We start from the raw sequence: 20,957 nt of genomic DNA on the forward strand, positions 1-20,957 counted from the left end.
CTCTTGCATGAAAAAAAACCCAAACCAAAACCTTGTAAAGTATACCTGCAGTATGGATTTCACTGTTAGTAAGGAAGAAAGTCAAGGCAGAATATGCATTGCAAGAGAAGGCTCTGCAGTCAGGAAAAGAAAACGAAAGTAAGAGACTATAGCGATAACCTGATAGTGCAGTGGAATTTCCCAGTGAGGTGCCATGACTCCGTGCTTAGACACCAATTCCCTGGACTCTCAAAACTTCAAGGAAAAGCTGGCACTGTTACCTTCATGGAATTTGTAAAGAAAATAAGAAATGTTTTCCAAAATCTGAAAAACTTGTTATGTAAAGTCAGCAAGTTACATTTTGCTACAGGAAAATTCAGAAAAAGCAAGACAAATACGTGAGAGGAAGACAAGGGAAAACTGGTTTGTTTTTTTTTTTTGGCTTTCATTTCACTAAATAAACATGTAACTTCCTTCCTTTGCTATAAGACAACTATATTCTCAAATATCTTATTGTGCATAAGCTCATATATAGGTTTAAGGAGTTATTTTCCATGATTCCTGTTGTGGTTTTTAACTTCTCAATAAATTCATTGAGTTGAACTGCTTTCTCCATCATTTTCCAAAAGATGGAATTATTTTAGCAATATTATGAATACTTATGAGTATTATCAGAACTTAGTAGCTTGTGGTTTTAAAACATCAGGAAAGGAAGTGGGGGGTAGGACAGATGTAAAATCCTTTGAACAGAGAAATAATCCTAAAATCTACTCCTCTCTTTCATACCACCTAAACCAGTCACCTCTCATTATGCTCAAATATGCCAGACAGTGGTTAATAATAGATAAGTGTATCTAGAATGAAGGCCAAACACATCAGTTCATGCTCCTTATCTCTGTAATCTTCATTCAGAGGAATTCTCTTTTTCTTCTGAAATCTGAGGTAACTTTTCTGGAAACCACAGTGATAACAAAGTAAGTTATCAGTCCTTACAACATGTGTGAGTTGTGGCTGGAAGCAGAGCAGATGAAGATATCAACTAACAGCAGATATTTTCCATAATATCTGTCATTCGACTAAAGAATCTGAGCTCACGGCACATTGGGTACAAAACAAAGGATGAACAACTTCACAGGATTTAAGGAAAACTGCCAGAAAAACCATGGGGAAAGGTGGCACTGAAACAGAACAGTAGGTTAATGCATTTGCCTCTCACTATCACACTAGCAAGAAGCTGGCTGAGAACACTAATGAATGAATTCATGGTCTCCACTTAGTAGACTTCCAGGAACATACCTCAAAGATAGAGTGTAATTTTTAGCCTGTCTTTGAATCACCCAGGAAGCACGTTTTAGGCTGGATCTGAAGGCTGCTTCAAATAATAAACAAAACACGTTGGAAGGAATAGCTAAATATGGGTAGTGTAGAATGCTAAAGTACATGTTATATCTATAATATTTTCCTTATTTAAAGAATGGAAAATGCTGCTTTATAGAGCTTTAGAAACACACTGGATATAGTTTGGTTTAAGAATTTTGTGACCAACACTGGTACTGCATAGTTATTGCCTCTGTATGGTAGCTGCATGTGAGGTGCTTTAGTCTTGTGTTCATAAAAACAGGTTTGAAATAAAAAAGAGTATAAGCATATTGAGAAATATCACCCATTCTGAGGGAGAGAATAGTTGAAACACCTTACCACCCAATTCCAATGCTATTTCTCAACACACAGTGAAAATTAAGTTGTTTCTCTTGAGCACAGAGCAGATGCACTTATCACTTCCTAACTATAAAAAGAAACTTCTGGAAACCCTTAGCCAAATCTTGTGCACTGAGAAGCTACAGTAGAGCACACCTTTTAGAGCATGATTTTTATTTACACTCTTTAGACAGAAATATCCTAGTGGAGAAGGCTCCAGACTCTTCCTTCCTCTATTTTTTCAAAGGACTTTTTAAATCATTTAAGGATGGTCAGAATGCTATTCTCAAACAGAAGCCAAAAGGTATGGCTTTTACTGCAGTCAGATTTAGTAGGAATCTAGAGGGATAATCAAATTTGGGAAAAATAATTATAATAATTTTAATGTAGATATTCATGAATCTCGTGCAGATGCAATTTCTAGCCAGGGCAGAGCCTTTGAAAATGATTACTCTGCCTCAGTTTTCAAGCAGAATGAGCAGGTTCAACATGGTAGTAAGCTTGAATGGTAATTTTGAAGAAATCTGTAGAATGTCTGCTTCCAAGGCAGCAACAAAGTTTTCAAAGCTGAATGGCCTAAATTTAATCATCTGGGTAACTTTTACCTTTCAGTGCTCAGAGAATCAGCACAGCCATCCCAGATCTTATAATAAGGATTTTCAATAAGTCTTTACAAATGTATATTTTTTCTTTTGGCTAGTGGTACATCTAGGAGTTAAATTTAAGAAGGAGAGGGAAAGAGTATGCCAGGTAACAGCAGAGTCAATAATCTGATGATAACAGTATGCATAGTTTTACAGTAAATTTTGAAGGAGAGGATAATTAAGCATTGAATAATTGGAAAACAGACTGAAAAATGGATTTTCTAAGAGGAGACTGTATCAAAGCAATATAATATCATTCCTCGACTGTGCAAAGGAGGTTTTAAAGTAGAGCTCTCATCTAGCATAATTTTAGCTTAGTACTTGATACAATGTCACAAGGAATATTATTGTTTAAGATGGAGAAGTGTAAGGAATATTATTGTTTAAATGGAGAAGTGTGTTAATGGTAGAACTGAACTTTGAATAAAATATTACTCAGAGACGTGACTATAATGAAGTGCCTTGAAATGGGATAATTCAGGATATATTTGACTTCCTCAGGGACTGTTTTAAGCATCAGTCTTATGTAATATTTCCATAACTGACAGTCCCACAAGAAGTATAAACATGCTAATTAAAGTTAATGGTAGCCCAGGAAGCCAGGAGGTCTCAAACCAGAGGAACATCAGACTAATCACACATGGATTACATTAGAATAACAGAAATGTGACAGAATAAACCAAGATCATTGACTAGATGAGTCTAGTCTTAAGACCAAGATTTTCTGCAGCATACTAAGAGCTTGCCAGTTAAACATCTGTGGTGGAGAGGAAGTCTGAGAGTAGCCTATGAAGCACCAGTGCGATACCACTATAAAAAAAAAATTGTGATCCTAAACTGAATGTGGAGAATTGTACCACTGTAGCTGCCTAGGCACTGATGTGACCTCATCTGAAGCACTCCACAGAAGTCTGAATACTCATATTCAAGAAATGTAAAACTGGAGCATGTTCTGGGAAGGGTTACTGGGATTATCAGAGGAAGAGATGGCCTGAAGACTTTACATCTTCTTCATGGAGGAAGAACCACATGAGCCGAAAGCCACCAGAACAAATAGGTATAAACCATCTTTGAATTATTTCTGCCCAGAGATGTTTTCATGACCAGAGCATTGAGGTTCCAGCACAACTTTCCAGAATAAGAACAGTCAGGGAAGAAGGAAGAGGAATGCTATCAAGTTAACTTAATATGCAAGTTTATCAAGCTTTATGAATTGAACAAACTTTATGAAAACAGTTACACAGCACAACTGTGACAGCAGTGGACAGGACTGAAGTAAGCCAAGAGGAGCCCCTGAATCCAAATGTGATCCCATGTCGACCTCCCTGCCGCCACTTCGTGTCCCTTGAGCCCATATATTACTTTGATCTGCCCACTCTGATCCTTCATCACAAAGGTATTCTCACAAATTGACTCTCAAAGGAGGATATGACAGTCTGTCTTGAAATGTCCACTGTATATATTTCCCAAACCCTTTCAGGACTGTTTGCTCCTCTGAATAAATGGCTTGGGGTTTTCTTTTCCAGTAATCTTTTAAAACTTAAAAAAAAAGCCCTTATGAAGAAGAAACCACACAAGTTTTTGCACTTAATTTGCATCTTCTTTGTTCCAGCCTAAATATAATTATTTAAAACATTTGCATTTCTTTTCTTTTTTTTTTTTTTTTTTTTTTAACCTGGAAGGTCACTCTGAATCCAATTCCCAATCTCCCTTTACAAAAATGGAATTCCTAAGTCCTTCGGAAACTAAAAATGGAGAATTTTCCTGATGCTACTATCTTAAGTTTTTTTTTCCTTTAGTTTTAATTAAATATACTAAAAAAAACCCCTCTACAACACTGTAATGGTACCTGCTTCAATAACTGTGCAAATAAACTTGTGCTCTCTATCTGCCGCAACATTCCTTACTTAGTAAGTATAAAGCTGCCACTCCTTGAATTCATTGACAGTTTCTGTCCCAAGCATTTCCTAATGCTTCTATATAAACTGAATAAGAAATCTCATTGTAAAACATGGTCCCAGCAACACACCTTCAGAATCTTTCAACAGTAAACCTGAGCATAGAAGCATGATTTAAGCTGTTAGTATGACACATATAACAAAAAAGTAATTAATGTCATGAAACAGGTAGCAGTAAAGGCTCAGAACTAAGAGATGCAATATAAAGAGCAAAAAAAATAATTCCATTGTGTGGAAAATCCGTAGTAAGGAAATACGAATAAAATCATCCATGGAAAAGGTGTAATCATAGTTTCCAGAAAACGAATAAAATTAAAATTCGTAATGCTTTACTTTCTCCATAGAAACAATTAATTAGCTGCCAAAACCTTTAACAATATAGTAGCATTGAACTTCATAAAAGCTTTTCCTGAGAAAGCACTGTAACAATTCTTCTGTACAAAACCAAAGTTGCTGATTTGCTCCAGCCTTGGCTCAGTGAAGTCCATCCAGTAGGATCACTGCATCCACGTGGAACTCTCTGAAATTCAAGCGAGATCTCTGCGAGTGTCCTGGTTTGCGTAGGAGCTGCTTACTGTAAGCTGTGACTTCTCTTTACTTACAAACGAGCAAACCGCAGTTTTCTGTCAGAAATGAGTCATCAGATCCAAACCTAAGACCAAGCTTGGCCAAAATTCAAGAGGCTCTAAACCCATTTTGGATTTCGTTGTATAAACCTGGGCTGGCTCATATCCTGAGGAGTTCAAAATTGCCTTTGAAGATCTGAGCCTTAACTCTCTCTAAGCCAGCCACCACCATGCCATGCATGTGACTGATGACAGCATTCTTAAGTAGCACATTGTGGTTGAATCAGAAACATTGACCTGCTTTTGTTTTCAAAATGACATAAAACACATGGAGAAAATTTTCTGTTGATGGTTTCTCATAGGGAAAAGAAACATTATTTTTAGTGATGCATATGTTGTTGCTGAAAATGTCTGTTTTCTGTGTGAAATGCCAACTTTTCAGTTTGGTGATTATGGGCTCATTTATTGTCTTCAGCTGTAAGAGGAAATTAAGGTGGCTTCAGATTATCTTGCTGCTTAATGGCTACGGTTATGAGTCAGAGCACTCTCAAACTCCCCTTTTACTACTAGGAACTTTGGCAAACTCTTGGGTGACTTTTGTCTTCCCTGCATAGTAGCAGGAATGGGAAGTAATGTTCCATTCAATTCTTTCAGCTGTGACTACTATTAATTATTTTCAAGGTTTCCCTTAGGAAGACACTCTCACAGGAAATGTGCTCTTAGTCTCACCTATATGTGCAGAGTGGTTGTGTTTCTGGGAGGCAAATCACTCCAGGCTAAGGGGAAAAGCAAAAATATTTTTTCTGTGAATTTCCATGAAGGACTTTGTTTCAGTGCCAAAAAAAAAAAAAAAGAGCCATGAGGTCCTGACTACGTGAACACTGGCTAGGTTAAACACTGGACTCAGGATGAAGATTAATATTGTCACAAGGAGGTAACAGAGCTTACTGAAATTAGTTATTTGGCCATCAATAGGGAAATAGGCTTACCAGCATTCCCACAGGTCCTGCCCATGTAGCTTCAGCTGTTGTATATACATCACTTTTTATCTTTTTTTTTTTCATAATTCTCACAGCATTGTGAGTGAAGAGAAAAAGTACTCAAAACAAGCCACAAGCATCCAGCTCCCAGCGAGGCTGGACACATGTGGCTGGCAACCGCTGAGGAAGGCAGGGATCCTTCGAGTGTTCGGCTACTGAGCATCCCCTAGTGACTGACTCTACTCATTACAGCCTTCTCCTTTTCCGAGTCCGCGAAAGCAGCACAGGGAAGAGAAGCCCGGTTTCTCAGAATACGAACAACGGATTACTATAAGATTTACAAGAGCGCTGACAAGCTACAGCATAAGCCACCGCTTCAAGAGAACAAGGACCTCTTTTTAATTCAAGTACGTATTTTGGATTAAAAAATAACTGTCATCCTCTGTTTGACCTACCAATATGGGAACGGAAGACACTTCTACAGATAAAATATTTCAATTTAAAATAACGATTTATAAATCAAATAATGAAACAAGGGATTGTTTGTACAGTTCCCCACTGGATACTACAGCATGTTAAAAAATTGACATTGCATAGAGAGAAAAAAATGTACTTGTTTTGATTGTCTTTGTGACTGCTTGCTGCATTTGAATGATGAGGATGGGCAAGCTTTGACTCAAGAAAACCCTGCGAGCTGCAGAGTTTGCTGGTAAACAAACAGGAAAAAATCATCTGCTTCGGCAATATGTAGGATTCTTGTTGTTTTTTTTTTTTATTCCCTGCAGCAGTAACTTTTTTTCTAAATACTTTCACCAGCTTCAGGAAAGGGTGGGTTAGAGTCAGGGGTTTCCTGAGCCTTTTCAGAACATGGTTTTAACGTAGCCATGTGTTCAGAAGAGCCCCTAGAGAGTCTTGTTTTGGAACACTCTGACGCCTACACATTATTATCTCTGCTACGTTTTGCAGTTTTGTGTGAAATTTATTTTTAATCTTTAACAAAACATGCCCTGTTTATCTTAAATTCAGAAAAGGTTTAATAATGTAAAACAAAATAACTTTTAAAATAATTAGATTTACAATGAATGCCAAAACATGAAAGTATAAAGCAAGTTAACAAGAAAGGGCTTCTTAAAGATCAAAGAAAATGTGTTTATTTGATTTGATTAAAAACAAAAAGTACTTTCACTTTAACAGGTTATAACTGGCTGTTGACAGAAACCAGTAAAAAAACTTCCCAGTCCCACAGGATAAAGGTTTTCTTCTGGTAGAGATTCATGTACTCAGAACAGATTGCCCATTGATAATGCCAGAGGAATTATATGTTGAAAAGCAGCAAAGCTGCATTGATAATATAAAATGCAGTTACAGAGGCAAGCTTCCTTTGACAGCATACTCCTGCTACTATTAAGTAGGGCTGATGGTGTAAATCAATGGATATTTCTATCTTTCCTCTTTGATACACAAAAAAGGTCTAGGAATAGAAAAGGTGAAAAGTACAATTTAAGTTAGTGGAAAGGCAGGATATATTAGCTCACAAACTGCTTTAACATAGCAGTAGAGTTCCCAGAAGAGAGCTGGCTTCTGTAGAGCTGCTCTTCTATGAGCAGAGGAAACTGGTATGTGGCAGCTTTTGCCCCATCAGCCATGTGGTCCCTCTATCATATGGCACGTTTTGAGTCCACTGAATCCTCTCCCCAAGGATTCAATGTGAAATGTCCAGATCTCTATGAAATGACAGCAGGCTGGCGTCCAGGGAAAAAAAAAAAAAAGGAGAAAGAAGCTAAGTAAATTAAATAGGAATTTTCTTTAAGTCAGCCTGTCTAAAACTTTGTTTTATGAGGTTTGTTAATACCAGTTTAGCTGCTAAAAGAGCACTTAAAACAGTATGCTGGGTTTTTTTGTTGGGTTGTTTTCAAGATTAAACACTTTCCTCATTTCTAAAGGATAAAAGAATCTACGATCTGAAGATCACTTGAAATCTCAGGGAAGTCTCCAGCTAAACCAAAAAGACCAGACATGACAGTCCAAAAATGCTGACGTAAGAAACATCCAGAAAATATTTAAAACATTCTTACATTTCAGACCTTCTCTACACAAAATGATGAAAAAGTCATTCTTAAAAAAGTAATAATTTGCAGGTTATCTTTGAAAGCAACATGTGAAATTCATCAGCTCAACTTTATGGAAGTAATTATTTTAGAGTAGCGGTAGTTATTTTCACACTAAACTTAGCATAATCTGGAGTATGTCCACATACTTTTTTAAGAGAGCCCACATACAGGAATGGTCTCTTTAGCAAACACAATCACTGCATCTCACTTTCTACCCTGTTACCATCCATCATCTTGGAAGATGCCTTCGGACTATCCAGACCCACACACCAGCAACACTCCCTGGGAGGCACAGGGCCCTGTGTGCTCAGGCTGCTGTGCCTGGTGCAGTGTCTGTGGGCTCCTGTCTGCACTTGGGTGAGCCCAATACTGGAGGAAGAAGCCTTCAAATCATCTGCAGTAAAGAAGGCAGACATTACCTACTGCTTCTGGGCAGTTGAAGCAGGCATTGTCACCACATGCTCTCATTTCTGATCAAAGGTTTGTCAGTCTGAGTTACTTGTGTAACTCCTATTACCTTGTAACTCCTATTACCTTGCAGTGAGGCTGCAGAGAGGAATGAGATACTACTCCAATCATCCACCATTGAGATGGTAACTGTAAGATCACTAAACCAAAGCTGGTTGTGAAAGAAATCAACTCTTGCTTCAATTCAAAATACTTGGTAATTTGATGAGAAAATATGTATGATTTATATCTGGAAGCCTTCCCTAGCATGAAAGCCTTTAAAGGAAAACCAGATCTTTTTTGCAATGTATGTTCTTTTATGTTATGCAGCCTAGACTGTGGAATGCAGTGATGTCAAAAATGTACATGGAGTGATTGCATCCTGTCTGTCCTGCAGGAATGACTTTGAAAGTTAGATGTTTCATCTCTACAGTCATATCCTGATCAACAAAGTCAGTCAATAAACAAATACATTTAGTGACAAACCTAGCTTTTTCTGTAAGCTGCAGTTAAACAGGAACTTGATTTGTTTTTTTGTATTCACATCTATTCTATAATAATGAATTCAGCACCACAATATCTGAGTACCCATTATAGGATCAGAGAAACCTTTGTGGCACCTGTTTTCCTAAAAATTATTAAAAAACCCCAGTCCTCCATTCTGATTCTTTTGAAGTCTTTGCTTTAAGCCTAAGATTTGAATACAAAGGGCCAGAACTTTGGTTGATAATGTGGGTTCTTTTAAGTGGTGAACTGATTTTGCCCAAGAAAGAGGAAATCCAAGTATAAAGGGTATTGATTTTTCAATGTTTTCCAAAGCTGAGTGTGCCATTACAACATATATAAAACTCCCACTTAAACATTGCTTTTTGTGAAGATGTGGTATTTAATTGCCACTTATGAAATGTGTAGAACCAGGGCAAAATCTTAAAGGGTTGAATGAACTATACGTCTCAGCAGAAGTATCTCAGCTAGATATACCAGACACATATCTGGAGCTATGCATAAAGATATGTGGAAAACTTTGTCCTGACTGTTGAAAAATCAAAGTGCAAGCTAATATGAATGCTATTATCATTACTGTGGGGTCAGTACTTGCCAGTAACACAGCAGCTTTAATCCACCATTCTCAAAACCCATTTGCAAAGATTAACCTGCATCAGGAACATCTCTGTCAGTCACTGACAGAGAATCAGGCCTGTGAGGACTGTTCAAGGTCCCTGGTAAAGCAGTGCACCCTTACACCCCCTCTTCACACAGTGCTGCTCAGGGAGGCTCTATGGTTGACCCAGTGCCTGAGGCCATGTTTACCTCAGGAAGCATTGCTGCCTTGTTTTGCTGCTCAGACTGCCAGCACTGTGACACTCCTGGGGTCATCCAGGCTCTCTACTTTCGCTGCCTGTAGCTCACTGGAGGGGACATGTTTGACCACGAAGCGTACCCTTCACCAAACATTGCAACATGGCCCCAGCCCACTGTGGGAAGCCATTGGCCAACTTAGCTCCAGCCAAGGTTGCACCAAAACAGCTGGGTTTTGCCGGCATGTGGGAACAGCGCTGTCAGTCTATGAGGCACAGCATTGGCAGCGGAAACGCCACGGCCAAGGCGGGCACAGAACAAGAGAAATCCCTCACACCTCACAGCACCTCAGGACAAAGCACCGCCATCACACTCCACCCCTGCGAAACCCCGCCCCCACCACGGCCCCGCCCCTTTCGTCTTGCGTCTGACGCAGAGCGCCGGGGGCGGGACGGAAGTGAGGGGTTGAGAGGGCGGAAGTGGCTGAACGTGCGGGGCCAAAATGGTGAGTGCTGGCGAGTGGTGGCAAGGCTGGTGTTGGGTGGGGGATGACCGTAGGTTCGGGCAGATCGGCTCGGCCCTGCCTGTCCCTGCTTCACTGCTCCTCTGCTCGGCCGTCGGGGTCCCCGGAGATGGCTGCTGTCGGTGGAGGGGCGCTGTGGCCGTGCTGAGTCATATGGGTCCGGTGCGGCCATGGCATGTGCTCATGCTGCCGGCCGGACCGGTGGCTCTCGCTGGGAAAGAGCTGTTTCTGCTCTCGCCGCTCGGTCTCCGCTGGGCAGCTTCATGAGGCAAGGAAGGCGAGAAAGGTGCATGGCCCTGGTGAAAGCCTTTTATTTGGGAGCGGGATGGACCGGGGAGGCGGAGAGCCCTGGTGATCCCCAACCTTTAGGTGTCAGGGGCTTTAGTGCCGTAGCCAGCGCGGCAGCTCTTGCGGCCATGGAGGTCCCCTGTGGTGCACAGCAGTGATGTGGCCACCTGACACGAGCTGTGCACTGACGAGACTGGAGGGCATTACTTTTAGGGAATATTTAATGGTTTTCTCCTTAAGTTTGGCTTTCACATCTTCCAGGTACTGTATCTCTGTAATGCTCTCACAGCAATTTTAGAAAGGCCTGGTTAGGGTTGAGTATATTAGTTTGCTGATGCTTAACGTGTATGTAATAACAGGTATCTTACGTTTTTCTAGTAGCTGTTAGGTTATGAATGGTTAAGATGTTAGTACAAAAGGCCTTAACTATAAGCATGAGTTTTCTGGTGGATCTGCCAGTGCAGCTAGAGGGAACTGTGTTGAACAGCTCATCACTGTCACTTGCCAGAGGTTATTGCCATCACCTTCCAGAGTTCATTACACAGTGGTCTATTGGTGGAGCAATTTGTGCGAACAGTCCTAAAATCACTTCAATAAAATTAGGCAGATTAGTATGAATTTAACCATCTTAGTTAAGATGGCTTTGCTTAGTCTGTGAAAGTGTTTTGTTTTTTTTTCTGATCTGCTACAAGTCACTATTTTTCCTTTGCCCTTTCAGTTAAGGGGCATACCAGACCACTTGAATATGCCTTGTCCTCTTTATAGCAGCCTTAAACCATGGATAAAATCAGCTTGATCCTTCTTGATTGTGTCTGTGTGAAGTGAGTGAATGAATGAATTCTCAGACTTTTTTGTCCTGTCAGCTGGGCATAACCTCCTTTTTACCATTCCAATGCTGCAGTGCGGGGTAGGAATGAACAAGGGAGAATTTTGAGCTTAATTGTTTGAGCATGATCCTAAATTGTGTTATCAATATATTTAATTGTTATTAGACTTTCAGAAAGAATTCTGTTAGGTGGGGTTTGTGTTGTGTTTGTTTTAAAGAGACTCTAAAGTGCATGGGTAGTTGTACATGGGTAGTTTAACGAGTCTGAGCGCTTTGTTTCATTTGCCTGGCCTGATGGCCCAAACAAAAGGGATCTGGTTCTGTTAAAATAATCCTCACTTTTTCTTTTGTTCCAGGATTCCAGAGGTGCTGCTTCTCTGTTGAAGGACACTATCCCCATTATAGACTTATCGGCTTCAGGGTCATTTGAAGGCTATGATCTTCTGCGTAGAGGGTATGCTTTGCTTTTTCTTTTTGAATCATGGCATAGCTGATGTTGAGCTTCAGATACGTGGCAAAAGCATGTGTTAAATGTTGGCTTTTTAAAGAAGGTTCTTGGAAGGTGTGTCAGAAGAGCTATAGCCTGAAGTGCATGTATTTAATCAAATTGTCTTTCAAGTGTGAATTTTCAATGAAGCATCACTTCGAGAAGTGGATAACTTTATTGAACTTTTACCTGTGTGATACTGCTCTTTAGAAAAGAGATGTCAAAGTATTAATAATTATGAAATATATGCTAATTTTAATATACATGTATATGAGTGCTGTAGCACTGTGGGAAATGCTTAATTTCAGCACTGTATAAAAAGTAAAACGAATATAGTAAAAACAGTGGCCTTGGGTTTTGTCATTTTACATAAGTACAAAACTACGTGTCTTGGATAAGGAATCTAAAATAAGTTCATGGAGTTTAAAATGTGGACAATACAGCTGTGAGTGTGGGTATATGCAGTATTCAGCTGTAAAAGCTTGGACATCTGAAGTTAGATACCATAAAAAAATTTATGATGTTTTCATTTATTAATGCTTTTCTATATTTCTGAAGGGGGTCAAGGAAAAAGCCTGTCACTTGGTTTTGTCAAACATAAAAGTAAAAAGATGCCTGAAATGTAAATGGCTTTTCTTCTGGTAGTGCTGTAGTTTGAGGTCTTATTTGCTGCTTCACTACTAAGCTTTTTTGTTTTGTTTTGTTTTAATAGTTCAAACTGTGCTAATTGTGTGTCTCTAGGTTGATGTTTGCATCTGAGATTAGTTTTGGAGTGTAACTTAAAATTATATCTCAGTTAATTTGAAGTTCCATTTCTTTTATTTCTTTTATTTTTTTTTACTTGTATCTCTAGTTTTACAAGTGTGAAAAGTGAATTTCTGCCCAGCCACCCACTAGAACTGATAGAAAAAAATGTAAGTATAGTATCAAATACAGCCATCTTTACTCTGAACTAATTATGAAGTTTAAATTAACAGTGTGATTACCTGGACTGCTGTGTGTGGCAAAAAATCATGAGCAGGGTCTTGCTTTTAGTCAAACAAAGATGTTCAACAATAGTATTTTATTTATACAAATATTGCTGGCAAATGTGTTTAATGTCAACCTCCCACTTGTGACTTTCTCCACTTCAAGTATGTAAAGGAGCTTCCAAGTAGGGATTTGCGTAATAACTTTTAGATGACTAAACATTACTAAGCTAGTTTTGTATGCAGCCTCTGTAGTTAGGTGGGGAGCATACCTGTCAGTTCTGAAAGGCTAATCCTCCCGTTTTGTCAGTGGATTTACCATATATCTTAATTTTCAGACTTTCAGTCTGTGAACACACAAATATTTTCACTAAGTTACTCGATTCTATGTAGAAATTTTACACGCACAGTTTGTCTTAAGTATATGCAGTCTTCTCTGGCTTAGTCATCACTTGTGGACTACTTAAGAGTGGACTGTGAGCCATAGGTTGAGGGTAGGGGCAGACTAGACTGACTGTCTTGTCTAAATCTGCTTGAATTGAATCTCATCTCTGGTGCCTGTTTTGTCAGCACAGGAAAGTTGATGGAATAAAATGTCCTGAAGTAAAGGGCAGTATTTGGATAGAATGTTGCAAATTGCTAAATTCATCAGCATGATGAGGTCTGGTGTAGTGTCTAATGTATTGTAATTCTAACAAGTGCTAGTGTTGTCTGGAGTTAAATGGTGATATTAATGTGACACCAACTTCACAGGCTTATTTATGAATCCTATAAATGTTTCAGAGCTATTTGTTAACTGCTTTTTATAGTTGTCTGCTATAACTTAGTTTTTAACTCTGTTCTTGCTGTATGAAAACCTGTACAATTAAAAGATTACATGCTAGAGAGGAAAAAAGGACAGAAATAGTTATAACAATGAAAAATAATTAAAACACACGGGAAGTATGTGAAACTGAAATTGCTTTTCCCACATATTGTTTGGTTTATCTGTAAGGCAGATTTATCCAAAAATTATTTTTTGTACATTTGAATGAGAAAAGACTTGGCTTGAGGTAGTAAACGGTTATTCTTACTGCCATAAATCATAAGTTATTCATGTAGGAGTAGCAGAAACCAAATATTTGTTACCCAGATAAAGACTTCTACTTTTATAAAATAAAAGAAATGGAAAAATAATGTGACCAGAATTGTAAGTTTAGGATGAGAAATAGAAATGGTATTTTCTGGTAACTTTTGAAAAGCAATATGTTATGAAGAACGTGTATTATGCCTGTGACTTCTGTTTTCCTGTTTTTAAGATACCTTCATGTAAACTAGATGATATTCTTGTACTAGGAGGCTTTTATAATGATGTTTGAGTACAGGTTTTAAAATAAGAAGTTTGGTGGGTTTTATTTTATTTTACAGTATTTTGTCAGCATCTCAGCCATGTAGTTGCTACTGTAAAAGCCAAATTTGAGACTGGATTACTCAAGCTTAAGTTTAATCTTAAGTATAAGTTCCTTTTATGTCCTTCAGGATTGATGAGCCAGCACTTTTTGGTTAAAAAAAACCCTCTGCTAAATAGATCTTCTTTGTTTTACTGATCTGTTTTAGAGTAGTTAAAATTATGAGCTTGATTTAGCTTTTCAGAGTCACACGAGTATATGTGGTGCTCTGTTTCCCTACTTGATCAGAAAAGAAGTATCTCAAGTGTTTTCAAGTAGAGTCTTCTATGGCTAGCAATAACGTCAGTTATGGTTTTTAAGTTTTTCTTCCTTTTAACCAGACTTAGTGTCGTGGTTTAAACCAAATCCGCACGCAGCTCGTTCACTCCTCCCCCCCTTCCTCCCCCAACTCCCGGAGAGTTAGGAAGGAGAATCCAAAGAATGTAGCCCCCACGGATTGAGATAAGAACGATTTAATTGCTAAGGTATAACAGAAATCACTCCTGCTATTACTACTACAAATAATAATGATAAAGCCAATAACAAGTGAAGAGAATACAACACCTCACCAGCCACCGACCCATAACTCACCCCACCCTGCCCGACCGAGCACCGAGCGATACCTCCTCCATCCCCCCAGAGCTCCAGCCCTTCCAGGTCTCTCCCCATTACATCCTGGGCATGACGTGCTATGGTATGGAATATCTCTTTGGCTAGCCTGGGTCAGGTGTCCTGTCTCTTCTTCCTCCTGGCCTCCCCTCCTCCCTGGCAGAGCATGAACTCAGAAAAGGCCTTGGACAAAACCAAACATTTGAGCAGTAATTCAAAACACGCTTGCTATCAGCAAACGTTTTCAGCCTGAAAGTCAAACCACAGCACTGCACCAGCTACCAAGGAGAAAAATTACTGCTACTACTCAAACCAGGACACTTAGCTTCCAATTCGTGCTGCCAATATTATAGTAAAGCAGTGCAAAACTACACCACTTGGTGGTGTTATATGTCCTGCTTGTCTAAAATAAAATAAAAATGCTGCTATTGATTTGTAATAAAATCCAGAAAAAATTAATTTTGCTTCATAAAACAGTCTTTTATGTACATTTGAGACACATAATATTATGATGGAATTTTTGCATATAGCCTTAATGAGCATGTTAATTTAAGTAGGATGTCACAAATCTCTTTTATGGCTGTACTTGAAAGTAACTTTTTCTAAAATCAGTGTTGTTTGTGATAGTTCCAGTTAAATCAAGATAAAACAAACTTTGCCACACTGAGAAATATTCAAGGACTCCATGCACCTTTAAAGCTGCAGATGGAATTCAGAGCAGTGAAACAGGTAGGCATTTTTATCCAACTTGTGTAACTTAAGCCCTTTGTTTATCTCACAACATGCTTTTGGAGGGACATCTTTCTTTGTTTAGATACCTTATGTTTCCGAATTAAATTATTTTCATTGGACCACTTTACTAAAATGAGCTAAGCAAACTCTGCAATTAATAGTTCCCAGAACAGCCAATATGCTAAAGATTTGCAGCTGCTGTTTTTATTTTTTACTTGGTGAAGTGCTCTAGCTTTTCTGTTGACTATCTTCCTGTAAGGCTTCAGGGAAAAGTAGGAATAATTGAGTATTAATTCCTAGAATTAATACTGTCCTCCATGGAAGGGGGAATCTCTGCATCTGTAGGAAAAGAGATTTAGGGGTCTGAAACAAGCAGTGGTTTGGGAGTAGATACAGAGGTAACATGAAAACTGAAGCAGTGCTTATTTTGTTCTGCAGTCTTTTTGTATATCAGGGGAAGTCTAGGGAAGTTAAGTTCAAAGGTTTTAACTCTTAATTGGGAAGTTGTGTCTGTCTCCTTTTCCTTCCTATCTCCTAGGACTGAGAGTAACCAGAGGGAGGCTGACTTTGTCTCTTAGGAAACAGAAAGCTCACTAGTCCCAGCTTAATTGGCTTTTTGAAGGTTGTCAAACTATTAAGAGTTGTTTTTCCAAGTGAGTTAGAGAAAATCTGTACTCCGTTCTAGTGGATCAAGTGCTACTTAACCATAGTGGGCTGCATTAAACTTGGCAGAAATTACTGGTCCTGAAGGTGTGAAAGGCAGGATGTATGAAGGCATTATTTGATTTCAGCTGTGCTGTCTCGTGACTTAGGTTAGCACATGGCAGAAAAAGAGGCAGGCAAGGGTAGCCTGCTAATTTGTCTCAGGTATTCTTGGGGGATAAATGGAGGAAACATGTTCTCTTGTGTTTTAATTTCACTTTCTCTATGCTATTTGCACTGCAGTGAAAGCCACAAATCTAGTGAAAGATTGATCTTCTCAAAATGATAGTTGGTGGTCTAGGTTTTGCTGTCTGTGTGTGCCAATAGTTCTCTTATTTTATCATTGCTTTTGAAGGAAGAAGTGACTTTTTCTGTTGATTTCTTCAGTCTGAGAAATCCAAATATAAACTCCCCTGAATTGTAGACTTGCAGAAATGTTTTTTCCTTTTACAGGCCCAGCGCCTCCCCTTTCTTCACAGCTCAAACTTAGCACTGGATACTCTGAGGGGAAATGATGGATCCATCAGTTTTGAAGATATCCTTAATGGTAAATATATTGTTTTGAATGTTATGGAAACATTCACAGTTCCCAAATGTTACCTTTAAAGTTCTTTGCCCCTATAGAATAAGAGAATTAAACACAAAATGGAAAAAAAAATTGAGTTCCTAATGGTGAAGAAGCACTGGGGGAAGGAGGAATAAATGTTATTCAGCTGCTAGTTGTGTGGAAATGTCTCTGAAATAGTAAGACAGGATTTGCTTGTAGGCTAGGTTTCTAAAGGAGTAGAAGATTATGCACTAATGTTATATGCCTGTTTCTCCTTAAACTTTTGAACTACTTGTGCAGACTTTGACAGGTGGAGGTTACAAAGATACAAAGTTTTTATAAGTTCTATAATTAAAGAAAGGCTAGAGAAGAGATCCTGAACTAATGAACTGGAGATGTGATGGTGGTATTCTCCCTGAAATGAATTAAGCAGTTGACAGCTGTATGGTGGACTGCTGTTGGCTGACAGTTGGTATGTGTGGAATAGAATAAACCTGGGAAAATGGTTTAAAAAAATATTTCTTTATAGCTGGTAGCTAAGGGCATGGAAGGAGGCAGAGGGTGTACTGAGGTGGCATTAGGGAGTTAAAAAGCCAGGAAGATAGGAAACTGGAAATAATGGAGTGATAATGGAGAATCTGGAGGCATGAGGTAAACCTGGGTTTATTTTCTGGAGTGGATTTACAGGGGCCAAGGGAAGGAATCAAGGGTTATTGTGGTAGAGCAATGTCAGGTGTAATTTATAGGAATTTGGTTATTTACCATTCATTGCTCACAAGAAGCTGTCACATATTTATAGAGTTCTAAGGAGTGAGTGAGTTAAAAGTGGTATTGATGAGGTTTTTTTTATCATCTGCGTCTGGATTAGACAATTTTGGTGTGTCTGGATAATCTGAGACATTAATATACTTTATGTATGGAAGGAAAACAAGCCAATACACCCATGAGGAAAGGTATATTTCCTCCAAAGTGCAGTCACAACCTTTTTATTGTGCGTTTCTCTTTGTTTGGTGGTGGGTGTTTTTTATGTGTTTAGTTTGTGGGTTGGTTTATTATGAGTAATATTATTTTAATTTTTGTATGGTAACGTAGTTCATACTGTCAGTGTTGGTATCTTTTGTGTCCTCTGCGCACTTCTTGATAACCTTGGTGTACAGTGGCTAATGTCAAACATACTTTACAGAATGAAGGAAATCTTGGAGATACTTAAGGACAGAATTTCTGTGAAACTAGGCAGTTAGATGGAGAAGAGAAACCATGAGTATGTCCCAGCTAATAGAAAGGAGGAGTGTGAGCTCCTGTTGTGCAGAGAAGTTGCACTGGAAGATGTGGACACTTGGGGGGAAAAGCTTCACCCAGACTTGAATTGTCTTACGCACAAAACTCAGCTTTGAGATTCAGACTATGGGAGACTGTGCTGATGTAGAACTGATTGGTTTTACTTGAAGTGTCTGTGTGTGTGTGTGTGTGTGTCTCTGTAGGAAACACTGTTCCACTATAGATGTAATTGTTATCTGATCCTTGCTTTCAATACAGACCTGTGAGTTACACACCTGTGTTGTGCAACACTTAAAAATCAGTAACTTGCACTAAGCTTTAAAGTGGAGGGGGAAAAAAGATCATGTTAATAGTTACTGTAGGTCTTTGTAATTTTGTAAAAGCCTCATGCTTTCAACTTTTTTTTTCCAGATCCTTCACAGAGTGAGGTTATGGGAGAACCACACATGATGATGGAATATAAGCTTGGTTTATTGTAACAAAATGTACTCCACAAAAATGTTTTGTGTATGTCTGTACTGCAAATCTAAACACGTGATACCCTAAGCACACTGACGCTCACAGTGTTAAGTAGTCCTACAGTTATTCTTTGCCTTCCTTGATGAAAAGGCACATTAAATGTTTAAAGTCTACAAACTGTTCTCTGCTTGTCACTTATATAAATGTCCTGTAATTAGGTAGTTTAAATAATGTTTTCATACACTGCTCAGGACAAATAGCTTCTTAACTATGGAAATGCTATATATGCATACAAGAAATCCAAAAATACCGATGCATTTTAAAACTGATTACCCTAGGTAAGTGCATTTAACAGATCTTCTTGCAGAAGAACTTTGTAAGGGGGAGAAGAAGGCATTTTCCTTTGAGTAACAATTTGCTCATGACAATTTCCATACACTTTTTAAAGTATTGAATAAAAGTTTGCTATAAATACTTTTGCGTTCCAAAATATATTTCATCATAAGTCCTGCTGCGTACACTTTATCCCTTCCCTGTTGACAATTTTGCGTGACTGAGCCATTAAGCTTTTGTGTGGAAGTGGAAGTTACCACTGTAAAAGGGAGCTAAAAGTCTGGATTTTTTTTTTTTTTAATCTGTGTCCCTGAGAGGATATTCTGGTTTCTGAAAGTAGAAGCAAGCTCTGCTTGGATTTCAAAGAACATGCTTTAAAATCCAGTTGGGAATGTAACACCAAAGAGCACTCTTAGACTTGGTATTTTAGTATTTGGGAGTTAAGGAAGAGCACAGTGCCTAGTTAGGACAGTACCTAATAAAGCTGCTGCAGTGAGAAAATGAAGATGCAGTGGTAGTAGATGACAGGTACAGAAACAACTTTTTTTTTCTGGGTTTACCAAAAGCGGATCTTAAGTAAGAGCCAATGTGACCTGTACTTAAATACAACTTTTAAAGGAACAGGCCACTGAAAGGGGTTTGTGTGCTTAAGTTGAGGGGGTCATGTGTAATTGTATTTCAGATTGTAACCACTTTCCTGATGTTGTATATGTGTATATGTCATAAATCCTGTGCAGCAGCTAATGTGATGTGGCATATCAGGAGGAAAAAAAAAGTCTGGTTCAAAAGATGTCATCTCTTGTCATATGTGGGGAGCTTTAAACAATATTTTTAAGACAGGAACTGTCTATTCAGCAGGCTTTAATGACTTGGTTAAACTGCTAAGTGCATGTAGTGTTCTGTTGCAGGTAATTTTAGCAGAAATGTTGCTATAAATCTCTTTTCACAATCCGAAACATCTCATGTGCATAAAGCTGCCACAAATTACCTATCCTTGTGGCCCAAAGCCTCTAGTTCTTGTCTTGTAAATTTTACAGTGCTTTTATGTTCATCTGTTGGCAAACATTGTAGCAAATTAAAACCACTGCGGTGATGACACAGTATGAGACACATTACCAGTGGTTTTGTATTTAGACTTGATTCATGTAAGAAGTGAAGCTTCTAAAATTACTTGAGAGTTGCAGAAATTAGAGGCTTGTGCTATGAAATACAAATTATTTCATTTGTATTTTTTGCCCTATTGAGGTTAAATATAGGACCAATAAATTGAATGTGCAAGCATGGAGCTACTTGCTATGATATTTTATAATTGACAAGTTTCTTGGCAGTTTTGTATAAAGCAAAAGTAAACTCTTACAAAGCAAGCTTGAGGTTCAGCAGGCTTTGTGTTGCTGTAGGCTCACAGAAAGGCTGAGGGATTACCTTGCTATCTCTGGGATAAATTAAGGTACGGGCATGGATTTTAAGTTTTTGTAGGTCTGCCCTGCTGTCAGCACTGTTACAGCTGATACAGAAGACAGGGACCCATCCCAAACTTATACAGAGTTACTGGTACCTTGTAGCTCCCTGCTTCAGTGTGTCCAGCTGACTGGCCTTTCATGGTTGTGGTAAAAATGTGAATACTGTTGTATCTGAGCAAAACTACATTCAGGCAAGTAATTTAACTAGAGTTTCTCACAGATTAGGAGGTTGGATGTAATTTCTAGGTAGTTTTGTTTGTTATAATCTTGGGTGAGATCGAGCCAAATTCAGAGCAAGGAGGTTATGTTGTCCATTATATCTGCGAGGAAGCTGATTTTAGGGGTAAGCCAGGCTGGAAAGCAAATAGTATGTGTAAGAGGCAACCAAGAGCGAAGAACAGGTGAGGGAAGCACTTGCAGATCCACTGGCCATGCAGATGCAACACAAGCCTCCATGCTGCCTTCTTGCACAAGCAGTACTCTCGCTGTTCTGCAAATCCCCTAATTTTGGTGCTAGTGCTTTGGAAAGCATCCTTCCCTCAAAGTGCTTGAGGAAGGCAGAAGTACATCTTCCTGCACTACTGTTATGATCCTAGAATGCCAGGCTGGAAAGGAGCTCAAGGATCATCTGCTTCA

The 20,957-nt window shown here is 38.8% G+C and overlaps 1 protein-coding gene across 1 annotated transcript; it reads left to right on the forward strand.

The window, feature by feature from the left end:
* The first annotated feature begins 10,118 nt into the window (after nucleotides 1-10,118).
* POMP (proteasome maturation protein) lies at nucleotides 10,119-19,003 on the forward strand. The gene is made up of 6 exons (XM_005149777.3): nucleotides 10,119-10,187; nucleotides 11,676-11,773; nucleotides 12,660-12,720; nucleotides 15,438-15,539; nucleotides 16,698-16,791; nucleotides 18,481-19,003. Exons 1-6 carry the CDS (start codon nucleotides 10,185-10,187, stop codon nucleotides 18,546-18,548), a joined length of 426 nt encoding a protein of 141 aa, XP_005149834.1. The 5' UTR covers nucleotides 10,119-10,184; the 3' UTR covers nucleotides 18,549-19,003.
* Nucleotides 19,004-20,957: the final 1,954 nt, after the last annotated feature.

Source organism: Melopsittacus undulatus, chromosome 2 (assembly GCF_012275295.1).
Source record: "Melopsittacus undulatus isolate bMelUnd1 chromosome 2, bMelUnd1.mat.Z, whole genome shotgun sequence".
Taxonomy (NCBI): domain Eukaryota; kingdom Metazoa; phylum Chordata; class Aves; order Psittaciformes; family Psittaculidae; genus Melopsittacus; species Melopsittacus undulatus.

Bases quoted from the DNA above. Each gene is read 5' to 3' on its own strand.
- POMP (XM_005149777.3), top strand. The intron at 11,774-12,659 runs GTATGCTTTGCT...TTGTATCTCTAG, and splicing joins TATGATCTTCTGCGTAGAGG to TTTTACAAGTGTGAAAAGTG. The intron at 15,540-16,697 runs GTAGGCATTTTT...TTCCTTTTACAG, and splicing joins AATTCAGAGCAGTGAAACAG to GCCCAGCGCCTCCCCTTTCT.